The sequence below is a fragment of the Microcebus murinus genome, chromosome 10 (genome assembly GCF_040939455.1).
Source record: "Microcebus murinus isolate Inina chromosome 10, M.murinus_Inina_mat1.0, whole genome shotgun sequence".
NCBI classification, from domain to species: Eukaryota; Metazoa; Chordata; class Mammalia; order Primates; family Cheirogaleidae; genus Microcebus; species Microcebus murinus.
Genome location: NC_134113.1, coordinates 25529054 through 25552729, shown reverse-complemented (window position 1 = coordinate 25552729; position 23676 = coordinate 25529054). Strand labels below are relative to the sequence as shown.

Here is a 23676-nt window from a genome sequence, read left to right as displayed (position 1 = left end):
AAGAGAGCCAAGGTTTAGAATCCGTAGGTCCAGCCCAGCACACCTCAACTATGACATACCGGGAAACTGAGGCACAGTGAATGTTCCTGATTTGCCCAAAGACACATAGCTAATCTGCCCCAGAGATGGGACCGGAACTCAGATGTCCTACCTCGCTCACCACTTCTTTTTGTGTCTTGGAACCATGTGGGGAAAAATCACGTACATAAACATGGTACCCAACTCAGTTGGGTCTAATGACATTGTTTGTCCCCTTAGGTCAAACTGGGAAACTTGGAGCTCTACGTGGAGCAGGAATCAGTTCCTTCCACTTGGTATTTTCTGATTGTGCTTCCCGTCTTGCTAGTGATTGTCATTTTTGGTAAGTGCCCTGTTTAATTTTGTCAGAGAAATTATTCCCTGGGGCTCCTTGTCAGGCAGGCAGACTTTTAGCTTTCAGGGGCTGTTTGCTTCAATTAAGTATTAATGGATGAAAACCCAAATCAAAACTTTGGGAGAGAGAATAATAGGTGCATGCTGAGGGCTTCCTAAACATTTTTATTTTAGGATGGTTCATTAATAAAAGGCTGGATTACAGAGATGGTGTCTTGGTGTTTGAGAGAGATAATCCACTGTGTTCCCCAAATCCTTGGAATTGTGGTGATAAAGGGACGTTTCGCTTATTCCCTCAAGTCCTCTGGGATTTTGGGCGCCCAGGACTTGGTCATTCATCCTGCCCGCCCCCCCAATCCTCTCTGCAACCCTGATGTTCCTGGCAGAGCTGCAGTTTAGAAGAGTGATCCATGTCATCTCTAAAAGGCTCATCCACACACAGTGGCCCCATGCTGGGTGCTCACTAACTCCGGCCCACCAATGTTTTGTTTGGCCCACATAGCATTTTTAATAACTGTTAAGTAGTTGATAACATTTAAAAATGAGTTATTCTTATTTTAAAACATCTCTCGAAAACTTGAAAGATTTGGATGGTTGGACCCCAGTTTTTCCATAGCATGAGTTTTCATGTGCTGAAAGGGCATGTGTTCCCTGGGTTTTCACCATGGTCCGCACCACTCCCTATTGTCTCCCCCCAGGCCATTGAACCCATCTATGTAGCCATTTCATTTGTGACTCTGTTTCTGAGCTGCTTTTCATTTGAAGTCTATTTTCTCCCATCCTTCATTGAAAAAGGAACTCTTCTCCACCAAGAAACAGCACATTATATTCTAACATTTTAGGCTAATAGAGGCAATTGTTAATATCTCCTTCCATATACTCATTCATTCATTCCTGCATCCATTTACCTTATGTTCTTTGGATACCTGTTATGTTGCTGATAACTGTAAGTCTCTGGAGCTAGAGGAGATGAGTTAAAGCCTTTGCATGCATGAGCCAGTGTTGCTCAAAGTGCAGCCTAAGGAACAGTGGTCCCAATCTGTGCTCCTGAAAATAGAGGTTCCGTGGTTAAATAAGTTTGGAAATCACTGCCTACTCTGCCCTTTCTTAGAGATGCACAAGGCATGTTATGGTTAATGCCATTGACTTTGTAAAGTGGTCCAGTGAAGAACCATATTTAATTTTGTTTCCTCTAGCATTATTCACAACTACTGATTGCAGAGCCCTTTTATCAGGTAATTTTTATTAGAAGAGGAGAAACTCCATTGCTTATTTGAATACTTATTCTTTTTAAAGAATAAGTTTGGGTGGGTGCGGTGGCTCATGCCTGTAATCCTAGCGCTCTGAGAGGCCGAGGCAGGTGGATCGTTTGAGTTCATGAGTTCCAGACCAGCCTGAGCAAGAGTGAGACCCCATCTCTACTAAAAATAGAAAGAGATTAGCCAAACAACTAAAAACAGAAAAAATTAGCTGGGCATGGTGGCGCATGCCTGTAGTCCCAGCTACTCTAGAGGCTGAGGCAGGAGGATCGCTTGAGCCCAGGAGTTTGAGGTTGCTGTGAGCTAGGCTGACGCCACGGCACTCACTCTAGCCCGGGCAACAGAATGAGACTCTGTCTGAAAAAAAAACAATAAGTTCATAATGATTTCTGTGAGTGAGTTTTTACAATCCTCCCAACATCACGGTGAGGTAGGCACTCTTACAGAGAAGGCAGCAGGCACAGAGATGCTAAGGGACTTCACCCAGGTCACACAGCGAGGAAACAGCAGAGCAGGAACATGAACGCAATCACCGAATCCGTTCGCTTTACCGCCTCTGCAGCACAGTTGGAAGGAAGATGAGGTGGAGAAAGAAGCAATATCTAGATTGGGGAGAAGGGGGCGGTTCCTTGTGGCCCATTCATCATGTCACCCCGTTAGGGCTATGCATGTCTGGCTTATGTAGCCAGCAGTGAATCTGTGGTTCCTTTCTGCATCTGAAACACAACTTTATTTCTCCAGGGATGCTTAGAAACATTAAAAAAGAATGGAACAATATAAGTGGCTGTGGCTGTAGGGAAACTTGGCTTGTTTCATTACTTTTCAGCCAACTGGGATCTTTGGTTACAAGTGAAGGTTATTTGATTTAGTTTTCACTTTTAAGATGAGTGGATTTTTTTTTTTTCTGTTGCATTTTAGTATCTTCCCCTCCAGTGACCCCCTCACTGGGAACTTTTTATAAAATCTAGCTCTTAAATGCTATTTTCTATTCTCATTCTCTCTTTCCCTCTCTATATTTCTCCCTCGATCTCTCTCCTTACCTCCTTTTTTTTTTTTTTTTTTAAAGAACTGGAAAGGTTGGCTTTTGTTTTTATTTATTTATTTTGTAACTGACGCGGCATCTCTGTCTCTTAGCGGCCGTGGGGGTGACCAGGTACAAATCGAAGGAGCTGAGCCGCAAACAGAGTCAACAGCTGGAACTGCTGGAGAGTGAGCTCCGGAAAGAGATACGTGATGGTGCGTTCCAAACTTTTATTTGTAGAAAAACAAGGCTTTTTATTTATTTATTTATTATATTTTTTTCCTTACCCTTACATGGAGGACGGCCACAGTAATGAGAACTGTTTGTGCAACAGAAGACAACTGAACAGCGGGGCTTGGGCCTGGCTTTGTGTTTTATTTCAGCTCCTCTCTGCAGCCAACCAAGTAATTATCTATTGTTTCTTCTTTAATGAAAAGCAAGGTCATACTCTGTGTTAGACAAAACAGCAGAAGATCTTATCCATTGTTTGTTGAGTTAAAATACTGCTCTTGGGATTCTGTTTTGCAGGCTTTGCTGAGCTGCAGATGGATAAATTGGATGTGGTTGATAGTTTTGGAACTGTTCCCTTCCTTGACTACAAACATTTTGCTCTGAGAACTTTCTTCCCTGAGGTAAAAGAGCATTGATCATATTCCTAAGGTTGAGTCTTGAATAATAATGAAGGTGCTTGTTGCTATTGTCAAAATGGGTGTTTGCTTCCAAGGCAACTGTGGGTAATATGCTGGGTGTAAAATCATGGCTTAAGTTTGAGCAGAGCAGGGAGGAGGATAATTATTAATTGCATTGATTAGGGTATAATGCCGTGATGGGTCACTGGCAATTACTCTTTGTCCAGGAACAAAAACCTAGGAGGGACGGAAGTTCAGAGTGATGACTTTTGCTTTATTTTACTCCCAGTTTAGAACCGAATGTGTAGCTGGGAAGTGAGCTAGTTTATTTAAAAATCAATAAATTGTGAGCTGACCAATTTGTTGCGTTTATCTGCATGACTTACATTGCAGCCACTAGACTATTTGCTATTATTTGTCAATTGGAAATGAAAAGTAGTATGGGGCCGAAAAGGAAGAAAGGAGACATAGATGGGATTTGAGTTGAAAACAGGCTTTTTTAAGCAAATGTAGAGTGTTTGTGGTTCTCTTCGGCAGTTTTTCTTCAGCTGATCAGTTTGTATCATCCTCATTTAGTAGAAATAGCTGCACGAACTGATTAATTAGTTTGTTCTAGGGCTCCAAAGAGTAGTCTACTTAACCCTTTGGGTTGCTGGTCTCACCTGTGTTCTAACACCTCCATTTTCTCACCCACTCACTCAGCCTTCTTCATTTACCCTCCCAAGTCTTTGGTGAGCTACACCCATCCTCTGTCTCATCGCCTCCACGTCCCGATACCCCAGCTCCGCCATATCGCCCTTTTTTTTTTTTCTGGTCCCAAATGGTTGACCCCAGAGAGGCCCAACCTCCGGACCACACCAACCCTGACTACCATTTTAAATCTTGACTTCTAAGCAAAGAAATCTCCCCAGGCCAAAGGAGAGTTTGTATCACCTTACCAGAAGCTTCTCCACTGCATTTGGCCGGAAGCCTAGAGATCAGAAACCCAGACACACACAGTAAGCAATTTCCAGCTTCTCTGTAATTCCCGAAGCAGATACCATGATATGTCACGCCATGTCTGCAGGTTGGGATACCTCCATAAAACACCCACCATAGTTTTGGGTCCAAGCCTTTGTATTGTAAATCAAAAAGACTATAAATAAGACTTCAGTTTTTTAATACGGGTGAAGTTTTTTTCCTTAGCTTGCTCTCCAAGAGCATTAGGCGCCAAGATTCGCCATGTGCCACCGCGTGCATTTCTATGGCGGGACACCGCCTGGGGAGGGCCACTCGGCTCCCCGAGTCAGGATGACAGTGCGAGGACTCTACAAAGGTTGCCTCACGAGTCCTACTTCCCAGCTATCTGAGATCCCCATTAAGAATTTAAGAGCAATAAAATGACGGAGATTTTTTGACTATCAACATGAGTGCTGTGTGGGCTTTTACAGTTAATGATTGCCCTTGAGTGCTGAATAGAGTAATCTGTGGCCTGAAAAAGAAATTTTCCTATCTTCTAAATTTGGTAATCAAGAACGAGATAGAGAGATGAATATAAAGGAACACTGCTGCAAGTGGAGTGTTTCAAAATTAAAAAAAAAAAAAAAGAAAGAAAGAAAGAAAGAAATCCCAGGAACAATGCTACATTATTTTAGGAGAAGATAGTTTGCAAGGAGCAAAACTGATTTAACTCGGGGTTATGTATAATCCTCAAAGGCAACTGGGAAAGCCATAAAAATTGAAGTCAGGAGAAGTCATTAAAGGAGAGAACCCAGGAAAAACAAGCATAAATTTGTCAGAATCCTATCAAGAAGACCTTAAGGCAACATTGAATTTATAATAATTAAGAGAGAGAGAACAGGGAAACACATTATAATAGGACAATGCCACTTGAAATACATTCCAGGCTGCAGATAAGTCCGTGTATAATTAGCCCCTCCGCTAATTGATTGGGAGCCGGATCCTGCAGGCCTGGAGGTTGGGGCTGGGGGACTTGGAGGATCAACACCTGCCAGATGGCAACAGGCATGAAACCCAGAGGAAACCATAGGTTTGCAAAGGAGACCAGGGGAGCGCCAGTCCCCTGGTTCTTTGCCCTGCTTTTTGGTTTTGGCTTTTAAAGCCTTGCTTTTTATTCTGTTGACTCTTCTTTGTTTTGCTGAAACTAGAAGAAGAAATAGGAGTAAGCAAAGGATCTAACCTCCTGGAAAAGGGAAATTTGAATGAAAGGAGGAAAGAGCCTTAAAACACAGAAAGCCAGTGCAGCGTTTTTATTTAAGGTTCAGAATCCATCCATTTGAACTGTCCGTTTACATGAAGTCAGTTCAGTGGAAAAATATTGAAAACTAGGAAATGCAAATCAGTGTCCAGCAAACCTAGGTTCTGGTGTTTTGTTGTTTTTTTTTTTTGCTTTCTACTAGAGGAGAATAGAACCAAAATAGTTTGAGGTCTTTTGCTTGGGCTAGCAAATCTGAAACTGTGAAGGAAACAACTCTGCAGAAGAGATTTACTAAGATATAAAATTAGTTCAAAATTTCAATTATTACCAAAAAAGAAAAATCTGAATGTTTGAGTTTATATTTTCATTCTGTTGACTCAAGTGTTACTCAACATACTTTTAAAATTTAATCAATTCCAATAAGATTTATGATACACTAAAAAAACCTCAAATTTAAAGTTTATATTCAGGAGCTACTTAGCATAACCCATAAAAGTAGTTTTAGAAACCAGTAGGGTAATAACATTATGGTCTAGTTTGCTATAAATTAGGGATAAAAAAAAACAATAATAATAGCTGGCATAGAGCACTTACTATGCAGTCAATTATTTTATGTTCACACTAAGCCTAGGAGGTGGGAACCACTATGGTCCTTATTTTATAGATGAGGAAATTCAGACACAGCTACCAACTTGTCCAAAGTCATGTGACAAGTATGGGCTAAGACTAGGACTGGAACCCGAGTAATTTGGCTCCAGATTCCATGCTTTTAACCACCTCACTGTGTTCCTTCTGTAAGAACACTGAGTATCGGGGACAGTAGATACTACTTAGCTAAGACTTGTGAAAATTTAACATAATCTAGTGTTTATCCTTAGAAGGTAAATTGCTTGAGGAGTGGTCTGACATTTGCATAATCCTCATCGATGACCTCTTCTTTAACTTTCGAGTCAATTCTTTTAAAATGTGAGATGATACCTTCATCTACCATAAATGGGACGTATGCAATGATGATGATTCTTCTTAGAGGCTTTCACAATCCTTTGGTGTTTCTGGAGAGCTGAATATTTATTACGTATTAGAGGGTATGCAGCGAGCATAAGCCCAGGGGCTCTTCAGATTAGCAAATAGCGTCTCTACTTTATTAAAATGGACTTGGGTATTATAACAAAAATACACTCTTCATTTCCTTTGGATGTTATGAGTAATAAAAGTGTCTCCTTCCTCTCAGTCAGGTGGCTTCACACACATCTTCACTGAAGATATGCATGTAAGTCTCTATAAGTTTTCATTTTTAGCCCAGTGACTGCCTGACTTTCATGGTGTTGTCATTATCATCATCATCTCCATTGTTATTACTTTGAATTGTTATTGTGGGTTTTTTGGGATCATGAATTCAATATTAAATAATTCATTGTCTTGGAAAACCCATTGTGGATCTACTTTCTAACTGTAAACTTTTATATTATATTATATATTTCTTTTTTTTTTTTCCAGAACAGAGATGCCAATAACAAGAATGAAAGTCTCACAGCCTTGGATGCCCTCATCTGTAATAAAAGTTTTCTTGTTACTGTCATCCATACCCTTGAAAAGCAGAAGAACTTTTCAGTGAAGGACAGGTAGTAGTCAATTCTTTGATGTTTTGAAAGCCTTTGAGTAAAGAAGATAAAACCTGAGCCCCTTATTTTATTTCCAAACCACTGGCTCAACTTGGTATCTTGAGAACATGCTCTTCCTCAGAGGCTGTTTGATTGGGTGTTCATGCAGCCAAGATAGCTCCATTTGAGATCATACCACCCCAACACAAATTCTTTTTTTTTTTTCTTTCAATTTTGAGACAGGATTTTGCTATGTTGCCTAGGCTGGATTTGAACTCCTGGGCTCAAGCGACCCTCCTGCTTCAGTCTCCTGAGTAGCTGGGACTACGAGTGCATACCACCAGCCAGCTCCCAACACAGATTCTATTTTCAAGACACACACACACACATACACCCCAAAAAAAACCCCTGAAAAACTCCAACACCATAAAAAAACCCCACATAGATTCTGAATCAAAAAAAGCAGAAGTGATATTTTTAATTTTAAAAACACCCTGAAAATTTGGGAAGGAGACCCACTTGTTACCACTCTAGTTTAAGTACTGAAAACACAGAAAACATCCTGAAATTAACATTGGCGTGTGGTTTTATGGCTTGAGGACAGAAGTGGTCAGAACCTGAACATTTAAGAAAAAAGAAAAAAAGCAGCTTCCAACAAGACAGCTGTCCACCCCACCCCCCTTGCCTGCAAGCTTCCACGAAAACTGCTATCAGTGTCTGGCTGAGCTCATGGCTGATGGTTAACCCAGGTTCTTTTTAAACAGGTGTCTGTTTGCCTCCTTCTTAACCATTGCGCTGCAAACCAAGCTCGTCTACCTGACCAGCATCCTGGAAGTGCTGACCAGGGACTTGATGGAACAGTCCAGTAACATGCAGCCTAAACTCATGCTAAGACGCACAGAGTCCGTGGTCGAAAAACTCCTCACAAACTGGATGTCCGTCTGCCTTTCTGGTTTTCTTCGGGTAAGTGTCACATCCCTGGGCAGTGTCAGAGGTAAGACAATAGGCGGTTATTTTTAGCAGCCGCCGATGTCTTTGCCAGGATAAGTCATGAATGCTCCCTGGTGTCAGCATTTAACTGCATTTAGTCTTAGTCCTTCTCGAGAGTGCATAGAGGGGCAAAGCAAAGATTGGTTTTGCTGTAACTGGCCTATGCAAATGTAAATCATTTAGAATTTCCTCAGGTGAGACTTTTCGAGCAAGCTCAACTTCTCATCCCCAACATCAATTAACACCCGGAGCCCAGCTGGCCCATTTAAGAAAATGCACCGAGAAGGAGGACTATTTCAAATACTGGAGAGAACAAACCGTTTCAGGCCCTCTGAAGCATTGTAGAAACGCCCATTACCTACCATACCCTGGAAGCTAATTACAATCAATTCTTACCAGTCGTTCCACATTAAAGCAAGTCCCCAAAGACCTGCCTGCCCCTCGGAGTTCATTGTGTTGGAGTTACTGTATGATTGTGGTTGTAATCCAATTGAACCTTAAAATCTTTTCGAATGCAAACTTTTCACAGGCTCCAATGGTTAAGACAGGGGGCCCTGGAACCCACTGCTTGGTCCAAAGCTAGACTTTACCACTTGCTTGGTTTATAACCTATAGAATTAGAAGAATATTTTAGGGCTGTTTTGAAGCACAGATGAGAAAATGGATGCAATTTCTCAGCACTGAGGAAGCACTCCACAAATGTTGGCCATTACTATTATAAAATATTAATGTGAAACCAGTGTGTCTTGTTGAATACAATCTCTGTTCAGCCCTCTGAGGCCCCTGGTGCAGAAGGTTTGTACCCTTAATTCTACCAGCCATCCCAATTCTGGCAAACCTGCATAATTGTGTATTTGTAGCTACTTCTGAAATCCAATTAAAATTTGAATAAGATACACTGCTATGCCACAGGTTTTAACAGTGCTACTTAAGTTTAGATCCAAAAGCAGCACTTTAAATAGACTGTGCCTAGTTTAATGTTTAATGCAATCTTACAACTAGATGCACACAATTTTTTTTTATTTCTTACCAACCCCTACCTCTCCCAAGGCAATACCCATTTTATTAGGATTAATGAAATCTGCCTTCTTTTCTGTTTACTTGGTATAAAGCATCATACGCATTGGGGAGGTGTTGAGCCAGTTATTTCTGGGGCGAATATTTTTTGCTTCCCCCTGTTGTTGCTTTAGCCACAGCAGCCGCTAATCAGGCTTCAGGCCTTTTAATTTTTTTTTTTTTTTTTTGAGGCAGAGTCTCACTTTGTTGCCCAGGCTAGAGTGCGTGCCGTGGCGTCAGCCTAGCTCACAGCAACCTCAAACTCCTGGGCTCAAGCAATCCTGCTGCCTCAGTCTCCCGAGTAGCTGGGACTACAGGCATGCGCCACCATGCCCGGCTAATTTTTTCTATATATATATTTTTAGTTGGTCGATTTCTTTCTATTTTTGGTAGAGATGGGGTCTCGCTCAGGCTGGTTTCGAACTCCTGACCTCGAGCGATCCGCCCGCCTCAGCCTCCCAGAGAGCTAGGATTACAGGCGTGAGCCACCGCACCTGGCCTGGGCTTGGTCTTAAAAGGCCAACTCCTGCCTGCGGGTCCCCGGGAGCATCGACTCAGAAGCTCTGGAGGTGGCGCCTGGTAATCCACAACTTTCACAAGCTCCTCCAAATTAATCTGCATGCCTTATGTCTGAAAACTCCTGCGGTCGTAGGGAGAGCACTGGACTAGGAGTCTTGGTTAGAAGAAGCAGGTTTGGGCTCTAGAACGTCGCGCCAGGCCCAGCCAGCTGTGTCTCTGGGCACCGCTCCTTCTTTGGAGGCATCTGTTTTCAACCCACCAAATTGAGGGGTGTGGCCATTGGCAGTAAATTTCCTCCAGGTGTTTCTGCCCGGGCCCTTGTGATTCTTGCTCTGCGCTCTCAGGGGCTGCTTTGGGCTTTTGAGGAGGGAGGTGTTCAGAAAATCTGGGCTCCAAGCCCAAGCAGCCCCCTCGAGCACAGCATTCTGGGTCAAGATTTCGCAGTGCTGATTCAAGAATGTGTCTCGCACTCCCGGGGGTGAGGGGGCGGCACAGCTCCCGGGGAGGAAGTGGCTTGGAGCCAGCCAGCGATGCTTTCGCTTTCAGTGCAGCAATTCCCTGAGCTGTGGAGGGCCTGCTGTCCCTCCACCAGGGGCCCCAGGGGCTCCTGCCCTGCCCCACTGATGTCGGGTGTCAGGTGAGCAGCACCAGCCCCGTGACCTCCAGGTAACTTCCCCTCCCAACACTCCAAACTTTGTGGGTTAAACAACTGCCACTTGGCGGCTGTGCCTGAGGTCACACTAAGAGCTTTGCTTACCTTTTCTCGTTTAATCCCCTTAACAGTCCCTCAAGGTAAGTACCTCTATGACCATTTTGCACACGGGGGACCTAGGGCACACAGATGTGACTCTCCCCAGGTCCCCCAGCAATTGTGGGCCACTGCCAGGATCTGAGCGCTCTTAGCCACCCCCGGGTGCCGAGAGGAGGGAGCCTGCCCTCATTGGTTTAAGTCCCCAGGCCCAGGCCCTGGGGGTGGGGAGTCATGTCCCCAGCAGCTCTGACCTAGAAATTGTGTTCAGTGGTGACAAAGAAACCTCATGGCCCTGGGGCTGTCTGAGCCGGCCACACGTCAGCACACCCCGCCCCTCACCCGCCAACACGCACACGCGGGGAAGGTATTGAGCCGGCAGCTGCCCAGGCCTCGTGTTCAGAGATCCCAGTTCCGTAGGTCTGCGGCAGGGCCCTGGCACCTGCCCGCTTAGCAAGAGCCCCAAGGGGTTCTGCTGGTGGTGAGCAAGGCTCAGGACTGTGAGTGTGGACAGCAGCGCAGGACCAGATGTCACTGGTCTCAGTCTAGTTACACTCTGGAGAGTTCTAGAGAATTCCCAGGCAGGGCCCTTGAGTCGGGAGCTGTCCCTTCCACAGCCCAGGAGAGCCCACCTGGCCCCCCAGCTCCAGCCTCTGCAGGCACACGTGGGCCCCATACAAGGGCTCTGGGCTCATCTCCAATTGATGCTGGAGGGCAAGAGGAAGTCGGGTTCTGGTCCTGTGGTCAGGACATCACAGGGGTGCTGGAGGGGAAGAGAAGGGAACCATGCGGCTGGGAACCACTAAATAAAGGAAGTTTTGCCTGAGAATGAAATGTCATGCACTAGTCCCACTGCCCTCCCTACTTTGGAAATTTCTGAACATTCTCCCTCTGTCCTGCACTGAAGAAGAGACTCAGGGATCTATCAGTAGGACAGAAGCCAGAAAGGCGCGTGGGAATGAGGTGTATGCAGCATGGCAGAAGGATGGGGAGGGCACATATTCTCGCAGCAGACATAAAGGAAGAAACAGGGTGGGGGTGGGATCCTAAGAGATTTAAAAGAGGTCTTAGGTCATTTACCTGTTCACTGGAGAGCAGGTGTGAGATTCAGCGGAATCCTCCTTTCAAAGCTGGATGTGCTGGCTGGCGTGCTTGACTTTGTAAACTGGTGCTTCAAGCCCTGGCCACATGGTGGGCTCTTCACTGTCACCAAGGCACTTTGACACCCTGGCTACGGTTCTTCCTCCCCCACGTATGGGCCTAATCTCCACTGATCTTGGAAGGTTCATCACTGAGCAGAGGCTCTACAGCTGCCCCAGGGCAACGTGCTTTGGGAGGATGCGGCGGAAACTCGCAGCCTGCCCGTGAGCTGCTCCGTCCTCCGGAACACACACCTGGTGGCTGCAAATCTGAGGCATTTCAACAACCGCGAGGGAGGCAGCCCCACCCCCTCCAGGAGAAGGTGCAGGTGGCTTTAAAGTTTGAAGAAGCCATCAGGATTGGCCTGCGAGTTTGGGAAAAGCCTTGGAAGAAATGGATTGGCTCTAGCTCAGGGAAAAGACACCAGCAGAGGTGCCCAGAGGGGACAGTGTAGAGTGTCTGGGAACTCCCGGGACAAGCCTGCCCCACAGGGGAAGATAAGGCTGCAAAGTGTGGAACTGAAGGCCACTTCCTTCACGAAATGCTGTCAACCCCCCAAACCAACCCCTTAGGCAAATGTATAAAATGTTCTTACATGTATCTGCTACCAATTGTGCATTTTTTCTTTTTTTTTTTTTTAATTTTACTTGTTTTTATTATCTTTTTTAATCTAAAATCTTGTGCATATTTTAAAATGTTTATTTTTGGTTTACTAAAAAAAAAAAAGGTGGCTAATTAGGATTGTAAACTCTGCATCTACTAGTTGTTCCAAGACATCATTAGCCTGCTAGTGACCATTAACCTACCATGTGTAAGTTTAAAATAGTGATGGACTATTTTGTGTGACTTCATGTCGCTGTCAACTCTAAATGCTGTGACAGGGTGCACCTGAGCGTGTGCGCAGACATGCATGCGCTCCTGTTGGGGAGAGGAGGTGGTTTTCTGTGTTGTGCGTCCAATCCCAAGCGGGGCAATATGTATTTTCTTGGGAGTTCCATGTTGTTAGAAGACACTGCCTCCTGTCTCCTGTCATACTGCCATAAACGGAAACTTTGATTCTTTGGAAAGTGCGGTGGATCCCACAGAAAGCTAACTGTCGCGTTTGTGTCTTTTCCAAGGAGACCGTTGGAGAGCCGTTCTATTTGCTGGTGACGACCCTGAACCAGAAAATTAACAAGGGGCCCGTGGACGTGATCACTTGCAAAGCCCTGTACACCCTTAACGAAGACTGGCTGCTGTGGCAGGTTCCCGAGTTCAGTACTGTGGTATGTTCTCCAGAAAGGTCCCCACACAGACTCAGAGATAAGTCTGGCTGGGAATTGGAGTGGGGTGGAGGTGGGGATGGGTCACTTACAATGAAACGAAATCATTCCAGCTACGGGAGGCCTCGTGCGTTGAGTTAATTAAAAACAGTAGTTGATGAAATATTAACACGTGTTCGCATAATAGATTTTAATTACTTGGATTGGGGGAGAAAATATTGTAATGATGCCTGGGTTACTCATCAATTTCCAAAGATTTTAATATCAGGATTGCTTATAGCTTTCAGCGTCGCCAAAGGAAATGCAAAGTACTCCCTATTCAGCACTTATAATTGCAATCAGAATTTCTCAAATGACTCTGCTCTGGGAAGACAATGTGTGAAGATATATTTCAACCAAATTGAGGCCGTCTTATTTTAGAACGATAACACAAGACAAATTCCACCGCGTTCCCCATGCAACATGACGCCCTTGCTTTATTTTCATGGATTAGTTACAAATGTTTGGTGTCGCCCTGCACTTAATGTACTGTGATCTCATAGATATTTTTAGAGGAAGACTGTAAATCACTACAGCGAGATGACTGCCTAGCTGCTTGAGGCTTCACCCACTGGAGAACTTCCTTTTAACCAGTCCCCTCCCCACCCACCCGCTACCCTACCTAGAGAGAGAGACCGATTTAGGGCACATTGAGGAATTTTGGAGAGGGAGCCAAGCATGGAAAGTATCTCCAGAGTTACTTAGGAATTTTCTATGCTTTTCTGTTAAGATAGACTTGGGGAAGAGAGTGCTGTGTTTGGGGTTGAACTTTAGCTTTCTGGAGACGCTGGGCTGCTTCGCAGTCTCATTAGTGGAGGAGGAGGAGGAGGAAAAGATTGCAGTGGGGTTTGGGACTGCTCGTTAAGGGAGCGCAGTCTCTTGTGGCTTTGCTGTGGATGGCCAGGACTGTGGTGTCATCCGGGAAGAATTCATTCCCTAATTGGAGAAGGCACCGCGTTGCTGTGGACCGTGTCACGGCTGTGTCCGCTGGTGGGAGCACAGCCTGTAGAGCAGCTGTTTCAAGTTCTCAGTCACCGCCAGATGAAGTGGCAGCCTGCTCAACTGCCGTCCCAGAGGCAGGAAACTGGGCCGAAATTCAACATTTCTCAATGTTCCCACTTCTGTGGATGCGCACACATCTGCATCCGAGACGCAGCGGAGTGGGGGGCAGTGGCTCCCAAACTTTAGCGTGCATCAGCATTGCCTGGAAAGCTTGCTAAACACTCCGGGCACCGCCTGGAGCTTCTGCTTTAGTAGACCTGGGTTGTGGCCTGAGAATTCACATTTCTAATCAGCTCCCTGACGCTATTAATGCTGCTTAAGAACTATTGGTATAGTGGTTAAGAGCATGGACGCCGAATCCTGCCTCTCCCACAGGTTAGCTGTGTGACATTGAGCAAGTTTCTAAACCTCTCTGTGCCTCATTCTCCTTTTGTGTAAAGTGGAGATGATAATCATTGGCGCCTGCCCATCTCATGGGGTGTTTGTGAGGATTAAAAGAATCAATATTATATAAAGCACTTAGAACGTTGTCTGGCACGTGAGTGCTCTGTAAGAAACTTTATTCAGTTTAATTCAGATCTCATCGAACACTTGTTGGAAATGCAGACCCAGATAGATAGGTACTTGGGCCTTCCCTCGGGACTGATCAAATCAGAATCTCTGGGGAGGGAGCCCAGGCATGAATATATTTTTTAAAACTCTCCAGATAATTCTGCCATGTGTTGGGCATGGAGAACACTTCTGGATATCTTGAAGGAAAAAAAAAACAAAAAACCTGCTGCCTCTCCTTCCAGCCATCCTGGGTTTGTGGTCAAGCCCAGGGGCCTGTCTCCCAACCTAGAGGATGTGCATGCTTTTACTCTAAAACATCTTAGAAGCCCCAAGAGTCCCTAAAGAAAAACATTTGCCCGAGAATGCACAGGTCGGGGTGGGGAATCCGGCCGGGTTTCAGTTTCGTGAAAACATGGAGCCCACACGGGAAGGCGAGGAAAGGAGAAGCCGGGATTCGCACTGGGGAGAAGTCAGATGCCTGAGGCAACTTCTGAGGTCTGAGCCGTTTTTTAATGCTTTACATCTGAACACTTTTTCTCCCTTTCATTTTGAAACATTTATTTATTTCACAGTCAATTAAGACCATGTGTTTCTGATTTGTTAACACTCCACTCATCATCAAAATGTTACTTGATGTTGAAGAAATTCATGTTGACTCTTGAAATTTTTTTTTTTCTTTATAGCCCCTCGGGAAAAGGGTAATGGAAAATTATGAATCCAAAAATCCACATAAATCTGCCTTTTCAGATTTGAATTTGCGGGCAGAGTCGAGACTAGAAAAGGGATGGCCCACTTGTTTTAGGGGCTTTGCCTTCAAACAGTGATTTTTTTTTTTTTTTTTTTTAAATGACTTTCATGGGGCCTGTCCCCACTTCTCTTTCTTGGGGCATGATTATGCTAGAGCCGTAGGGAAGGTGCGAGATCCGGTCAGAGCTTGTGTGACAAAATGTTAACAGAAGGTCGATGTGAAAAATTTAAGGTTTTTCATTTCCTTTCAGGCAAGTCCCCCAGCCTGAACCACCACATTTCTAATGTTCTGCCTTCCTCCTTTCCCTCCTCCTCCTCCTCCCCCTGCCTTCACTCCCCACCCCTGCCAGCCGTGCATGCCCAGTGGTTTCCAGTCTTGACTTCCCAAATTTGCCTGAGGTGGTTTGTGTAATTGAAAACCAAGGTGTGGTGAACAAACAGATTCCATGTGTGTATGTTTGGGGAGAGGGGGTGATTTCTTTCAAGGAAAGTCAGGAAAAAAAAAAAAATCAAGAACAGCCCCATGAACAACTTGAGATGACAGAGCCCTGGTGCCATGGCAGGGACATGTTTGAAAACCAGCCCCCAAACTCGCATTGAGCTAAATGCTCGGAAGGACAGCACCTCATTTAACAGCCTAAAAGTTAGGTTTCACGCCTCTAAGATTAGGATGTGTTCTCCCTGAGGTGTGGGGTGTTTTCTAGAACATAAAGACATCTTGCCAGCTTCTCATACGTGAAATCATTACGCTAACAAATGGGCTCTGGGAAGTAATGTTTTGTTCTTTGCACCGTGGGAGGAAAATGCCTCTTTCCTCAGGTCTAAGCAAAGCCCCCCAGAGCCGTAGGTGCTCTGGCTCGGTGAGGAACCATCCTCTTCTATCCAGGCATCCATGCTGGTGCGACAGTGAGGGGGGACCGTCCTGATGTTGGCATCCTCCAGCACGGAGGATGGTACTCGCAGGACTGTGGGCTTCTTACGTAGCTAGGAATTCAGATCGGACAGCTGGAAGGGGGGAGTTAGACCTATTGCTCTGCTGTTTGTATTTCCCCTTTGCAAAATTTTGAACAAGTTTGATTCCGTCGATGGAGAATCTCGGGCCTTCGCTCAGCTTGCGCTGCGCCTGGAGCAGAGCAGGTCGCCTGAAACTTTGGAGGAGCTCGCGAAGCCTTGAGGATTTCCGCTCCGGGAAAGCGTCCCACATGGGAGAAGGGACATTTGCCTCCCTTTCAGGAGGAGATGAGAAAAACCAATAACTCGTAGCAAGCGTGCTGAATTAGCAAGAGAAGTTTGACTTGTAATCAAAGCTAAGCGTGAGATGGTGTTTTGAACTCTTAAACACAGAAAATGAGCTTGCCAATCTGCTGTGTCTGAGAAGATAGCATCTTGGCACCCTGGGAAATAGTGTTCCAACGAATGTGTTATTGCCCTCGTTCTCATATCTGTAAGAAAGTCTTTAAGATTATTAGAAATTCTTGAAAAAGCACAGGTACATGCCTGCAGAAATATTAATGCCTCCATTATGATTTATTGAAGGCTTATGCCAGCCCATGCTAGTCTGTCTCTTTCCCCAGTGGTTGCCATTTTGGGACAATCATGTTTAATAAAATATTTCATGTATAACAGAGCGCTAGGTGTCTCTAGTAGGAGTTTCTCATCTCTCCCCGCCACTCCTCAGCCCCTTTGGTTCCACTGAGTCTGTCCCTGCCGAAGATCCATTATCCCCGTAGTTAAACAACCCACCGTCCCGATTAAGTCATTCTCTGTTACTTCAATTACATCCCATTGTTCATTAAATCCCGATGTTTGCACTTCAGCAATCTTGTTTTTAATACTCCTAGCATTTGTGGAGAAACAGTGAAGTTAATTAACAATTCTCCAGCTTTTTTTTTTTTTTCTTTTTCTTTCTACCATAGTACAAATCATTTCCATTATGACTTGCAATAATGCTGAAACCATTACCAAGTGCATAGTTAGTGTTCGGAGCTTCCTGATCAAAGACTGAAACCATTTTTCATAATCATTTTAGGTAAGTCGTTCCCTAGTTGACAGCAAGCCATGGAAAGTGAAAAATTAACGTTTAATGGGTGTTTTAAATGATTTTCCTCTTCATGCCCTTTCTTCTCATGCCTATAATGTTGGAATTAGAAAATAATTTCGTTACCTAAATAGAAAAGTATTTAATTTTCTTCTTTTATGGCTCAAATGTGACTATTATTTCACTGTTAGGATCCTTATTTACACTGGTACTTCTGAGAGAATGGTAACATTTATTGCAAATCATGGTGGAAATAGAAGGCATTTTCTAGATTGGTCTTTTTGGCCTCATCAAAGTCATCGTTCCATTTGAGGGTACTCTTATGTAGTACAGGGGTCCCCAACCTGTGGTGAGTTGTATAATTATTTCATCATGTGTTACAATGTGGTAATAATAGAAATAAAGTGCACAATAAGTGTGCTTGAATCGTCCCTAAACCATCCCACCCTTGGTCCATGCAAAGATTGTCTTCCATGAAAACAGTTCCTGGTGCCAAAAAGGTTGGGGACCGCTGATCTAGTACCCTCCTAAAATGGCCTGCCTGCCTGTTTTTGTAAAGTTGTATTGGAACACAGCTATGCCCGTTCATTTCCTCATTGCCTGCAGCTGCTTTCCTGCTGCCATGGCAGACTTGAGTAGTTGCAACAGAGACCACGCGCGCCTCAGAGACTTAAGTACTTACAACCCGGCCCCTTACAGAGAGTTTGCTGGCCTTTAATCCAGGGCTTGCCATACAGAGAACAATAATGAGAGTCCTCCCTCCCGCCAACCCAGACGGGCTTGTGGCCTCTTTTGTCCCCTTGCAGGGCTCAGAGCAGGGGAGATGCCTACCTCTCCCCACAGTCCTGAAACTCATGGGCCCTTTGCCAAAACAAAAAAGAATGCAAAGACTGAAATCAGTTATTTGGGGCTAAATCAGACAATTCTTCTCACTTGATTCTAGGCTAGACAAATGCTAGTAAATTTAGAAAACTTGAGAGAAACTTCAATGGGAGGACATTCTCTCCATTCACTTTTTTTTCTTTCCAGTGGAAGAGGCTCCCCTTCTCCTGTGTCCTCCGCCCCCACTTTGTCAGGGGAGCGAAACCCCTTGGCCCAGGAAGCTGTGGGCTCAAAGCCTCGCGGTGCAGGGAGGGGGAGTTAAAGGAGGCGGGGTGGATGGGCTCAGCGGGACATCGGCGGAATGTCCCGGGCTGCTGACTCCAGCTTGGAAAGAACCTTAGATCAGAAGCTTCGCTGAGACTTGCACTTCCAGCTCCGGGTTCACGCTGCTTCCGTGGAACTCCTGAAACCGGCTTCCTTTCTTCTCTTCTCCTCTCTTTCTCTAATTCAGTCTGAAAACCAGACTTTTCTCTTGACTTTCATTTGGCTCTGAAATAAAATTAGAAATATATTTTATAGGTTTTATTTAATGAAAGCAATTATTGCTCCAAGGCCTTTTATGAGAAAGTTGCTGGTTTTGTAATAAATTCTCTTGCAATTACTTTCTAGGCGTTGGAGGGTATTTCAGAAAAGGAGGCAGCAGCCGCCCTGCCCTTGCCAGCCAAGAAGGGGGATGAGGGGCCAATAAGATGCAGGATCATCCTCCCACGTGGGAAGATGCCCGCTCTCTGCCCTCGATTCGTCCTCCCAGCCCCCTGCAGCCTTATTTTCTCTGCCTCCTCAATCTTTAAAATTGCCAAATCGTACCAAGGGACGACAGGTCGAACCACCAGTGAAATGGGAATGTGGTCGTCTGTCCCCATGCCAGCACAGACGAGGTGGGGTTTGGAGTCTGACAGTCTTGGTTTTGGATCTGGGCTCAGCCGCTTTACTAGCTTGCTGTGTGACCTTGGGCAAGTCAGTCGACCTCTCTGAACCTGTTTCCTCATCTGCAAACAGGCAATGACAGAAAGCTACCCTTGTATGTTATGAAGTCAGAAAATAATAATATATATGCAACATGTCTAGCCATCTCGCCTGGCACAGAGTAGGCGCTCATTCTTTTTGTAATAGTCTTTTCTTGTCTGAGCCGTTTTTCTGGAAGGTCCTCTAAGCAGAAAGTGTCTCCTCAGCGTTCTTTTTGGCTGGTTATTTATTGACGATGGGTGATGCCGGAGAGTTGATTAGCTGAATCCATCATCATGAAAAGTATCTCTTAAGTGCCTGTGTGCATGTGTTCTTATTAAAAATGTTGCATATAACTCTGTCACTGGGCATTTACATCCCATGGCAGGCAATATCCCACTCCTGGACGGGTGTGAAGAGGAGGTGACAATGATATACCTGAACAGTAACCCCAAAGAGGCTAGTTGGTGACATGCTACGAAACAACTAGGCCCTTCCAACCTGGCCCTCTCCCTATGCCTTCCGGGCTGTGCATTTTCCATGAGTCTTACCCTTCTAATCATGGTCCTAGGCATAGCTCCCAAATCCGTCAGGATGCGAGGCAGCTGCGTGGAACAGAGACCCGAGATGTCTGTGGCTTGAGCAACAGAGAAGCTCATTTCTCCCCCGATGGTGCTCTAGGGTGGCGGTGCAGGCCTGGTGGGGCAGCTTCTCCTCTCCTGTGGCCGAAGCGTGTGATCACTGCAGCCCCTTCCTCATTCCAGCCAGCGGGACATTCGCAAGGCTGCAGAAAAGGGGACAGACGGTCCCCAGCTATCTTTTAAGGAAGTTTCCCAGAGGCTGCCACACAACATATGTCATTAGCCAAGGCATGGTCACCTGGCCACACCCAGCAGCAGCAGAGGCTGGGAAAGGTCATCTTTATGCTGGGTGAACATGACCTAAATAAAGGTGTCTGTGGGTGGCACCTGGGCCAGAGGTGCTGCAGCTTCGGTGCTTTCTGTGGGTTCAGGCCGAGCCAGGGTAAGGAGGTCGAGCTTCCTCCACCAGGTTGTCGTGTCCAGGCCGCCACCTCTGAGAGCCTCGACTGAAAGCCTCGGGCAGATGGGGACTGCTCTAGGAGGTTTGTCACCTTGTGTGGCCTTCTGGCTTTGCTGTTAAGAGTCTGGACACATCCTGGTTATGACCTCCAATAGCTCTGTGCTCTTGGACAAATTTCTAAACGACTCCGTGTCTCAATTTCCTCATCTGTTAAATGAGGCTAATAATAGTTCCTACTTCATAGAGCAGTTGTGAGGATTAAATGAAATTGCAAATTCATTCTCAGTACATGGTAAGTGTTCAGTAAGTGCTGGCTGTTATTAAAAATGTAGAGCAGCATTCTCTCCACCATTTTTTTTGTATAAATAATAGTACAGAGTTTCTCTTCCAGATGGCAGGTGGTGGTTTTGGAAAGGCACAAGCATGGTCTACAAGATCTCCCCACTCCTATCCACCAAAGGAAGTGGGGTTCTTTCTCTAGGCTTTCTGACTTGGTAGCCTTGAGTTAAAGATTGCAAGTTAAAGCTTGCTGCTCACCAGTTTAAATAGAGACTGGAAGCCAAGTGTCTCCATGGTCCAGAGGCCTCCCTCATGTACTATGTGGGTCCTTTCTAGACTCTCTTCAAGTGCCCCCTCCTCCATGCAGCCTTCCCTGATTTCTCTCCCTTTGAAAACTCCCCTAGAAGCTAGAGGTGATCTCTGTGAATCCATAAATCATTCCATCTATACCTACCATATTCTACCTGGTATTAGAATTTGTTGAATATGTCCCACAGTTCTTCTTCTAGTCTGCTTATACTTCCCAGGCAGGATCAGTGCCAGGTTCCACTTTGTATCATCTACAATGCACACAATAGGTGCAAAATAAATGGGTGTTATCTACCCCAGCATCAGCAAAGTGAGCTCTTGTCAGTTTGGTGCATTCAGCAGTGAGGAAAAATTGGGCTAATGGTGCCTTTAATAGTAAGAGTGTGGAATTTATATCTTAGAGCAGAAAGTCTAGAGATTAGGAGCTCCAACATCAGGCCACCCACTCAGTGGTGTCAGAGCCCTGGTCACCCCCTCCTTGCCCCTCTTGGCCCTGCCCTCCTAGTCACAAGGTGGCTGCCAAAGCTCCAAGCACTGCTCTCCCTTCCGTTGGGGTAGAAACCCTTTCCTTTTTTATGTGATGGTGGGCAGACAGCTGGGTTACATGACCAGTCCCTGGTGAAGGAGAGGGGAGTTGCCACCTGTCACGATTCCTAACCTAGGCTGGGCCTACCTGCCATTGGTACCTGGCTACTGTGCGCAAAGGAGGAGGGATGGCTGTTGGACAGCCAACCAGATCTGGTGCCCCAGCTTAGCTGACACTTGCATGTCAAGGAAACAGGGAGAGGTGGAGTAGTTCCTCTTAACAGAAGGGCAGATTTTTGGGAAAGAGACCTGTGTGCATTTTAGAGCACTTTAGCCTTTTGCGGGTATGACACCATTCCATAGATTTGGACCTTGCTTACTTTATAAAACATTCTCATGCTTTGAAAGGCAGGATCACCACGTGTTGAAGAACACAGAGCTGGAGTGCCTAGTTCTACCATTTTCTGGCTGGGTAACCTTGTGTCATTTATTTAACCTCTCTGTGCCTCAGTTTCTCATCTGTGAAATGGGAACAATAAAAGAATCTACCTCATAGGGTTGTTTCTGAGATTATGTATACTAACACATCATTTAAAACAGTGCCTGGTAGATACAGAGGATTCCCTAATAGGCTGGTAGTCCTGTCTCATTATTTAGTGATCCTGTCCCTCCTCTGAGATAGGAACATTGAGAAATTTAGGGCTCAGACAGGTCAGACGACTGGCCCACACTCCCACAGCTGAGAGGGGCAAAGAATGGATGGTTCCAGGAGGTCTGATACTGCAGGCCTGGCCTCAGGCCCTCGGCCCTCCTGCCCTCCCTACTCGAATTCTCTGAGCACTTACCGAAGGTGACAGTTACACCTGACAGTGGTTTCACAGGTGGTTTCACAGGTGATGCTTTTGTCTCGCCAAGGTACCGTGAATTATCCGGGAACAAGGACTGTAACACCAAGCAGGGCACAGAGAAGATTCTGGCTAAATGGGCTGGGAAGGGGGTGGAGGGGCTGGAGGGATGGCGTTTTCATGGGGTGTCTCCCCCCACGGGAGGCAGACCCGGCCATGTCACTGTCTGAGGTAGGGTGGGGACCTGCTCCCACTCACAGTGTGCCTTCCCTGAGCAGGGGAAGGGGGTGTCGGGCGGCGTCTGCCTCTTAAGGCCTCGACTACACTGGCGCTTCAGGAAGCTGCTGCTTGAGCGCCAAGTGTCAGCAGCATACAAAATGAACACACATCAATTCACGTCTGCGTTTACTCTCAGAATTCCCTGTGGACTCTGTCAATTGCCATTTTTACCTCTTTTCCACCCAGCTAGCCGTGGAGGCAGCGGCAGATTTACATGCTTTTACATCCAGTTAAGTTTTGTTTTTATTATTTTGCTTATGTTTTTAAAAAGAACATTTATTGCCTATAAAAAGGTGTTTTTGTTAAGACAATAGTGCCCTTTAGGTAGTAACAGAATGGTGTTTCTCAAATACCTATAAACAAGCTGGGATTGCTGGAGCTCTGATTAAAAGTTGCCTTCTGATCCCTCTTTAGCTCTGGAAACCCCTGTGAAATAGCGTGACTGCAGTTACTCCCCGCCACGAGGAGACCGACTTGTAGAGAAATATGGCGAGACCCGCTCAGACTCAGCGGCAGGTCCGGCACTGACCCCCTTAGCCCCCGGCCCCTCCAGAGCGCGCCCTTGTGTTGGCCACCTAGCTTAGGGCGTTGCTTGCAGCCTGGTCCAGGACAGAGTTCCTGGAGGTCGAGGGCTTGCTGGGCTGTAGGCAGGACCAGGAGGGTCGGGGAGGGCCAGGGTGGTAAAGCGGGGACAGTGTAGCTGAGAGCTTCGTTTTGCCAGCTCTGCAGTTAGACAAGTCTGGCTTCAGCTCCTGGCTCTGCCACGTAGCGTGTTTCTCCGAAAATAAGACCTACCCATAAAATACGCCCTGGCAGGAGCATTTGCGCAATGTAAGCCCCACCCCGAAAATAAGACCTAGGGATGGGCATGGCTACGCAGCGTGTCTGCACAACCCATGCATTTAGTCGCAGAGCGGTAAAGACGAGCAGCCCTTCACATCTGCCCCATCGTGACAGCTACTATCCCAGAGGTGACCAGAAAGGTGCTGGTAGCCCCACCAACAATGTCGGCTCCCCCTGTCAGGTCCCGGCCATCCTGTGCGTGCTGCAAGCTGAGGCTTTGAGGGGAAAATAACACATCCCCTGAAAATAAGCCCTAGGGTGTCTTCTTGAGGAAAAATAAATATAAGGCCCTGTCTTATTTTGGGGGAAACACAGTACTAGCTGTGTCACAGAGCAAGTTACTCAGCCCCTCTGGGCCTCAGTGTCCCCACTGTAAAGTAGGAATGGTGGTAACGATACTACAACTGCCTTCACCTGGGTGTTGGGAGGATTAAGAGAAGTATATCTGGAAATGCGTGTGGCAGAGGGTCTGGCCCCAGAGGCCCCATAAACACCGCTAGCGTAGGGGGGCGAGGGGACATGGGGCGCGAGCAAGCTGGGTCCTTCCAGTCTGCCC

At 46.0% G+C, this 23676-nt stretch overlaps 1 protein-coding gene across 1 annotated transcript in view; it reads left to right on the top strand.

The window, feature by feature from the left end:
* The window catches only part of PLXNC1 (plexin C1), a 144453-nt gene that overhangs the window by 94658 nt on the left and 26119 nt on the right, over window positions 1–23676 (top strand). Inside the window, exons 15-21 of the mRNA XM_012775273.3 lie at window positions 259–361; window positions 2766–2867; window positions 3181–3284; window positions 6710–6748; window positions 6976–7100; window positions 7844–8042; window positions 12651–12797. Coding sequence (XP_012630727.2) covers window positions 259–361; window positions 2766–2867; window positions 3181–3284; window positions 6710–6748; window positions 6976–7100; window positions 7844–8042; window positions 12651–12797 — 819 coding nt within the window. The remainder of the gene's footprint in view (window positions 1–258; window positions 362–2765; window positions 2868–3180; window positions 3285–6709; window positions 6749–6975; window positions 7101–7843; window positions 8043–12650; window positions 12798–23676) is intronic.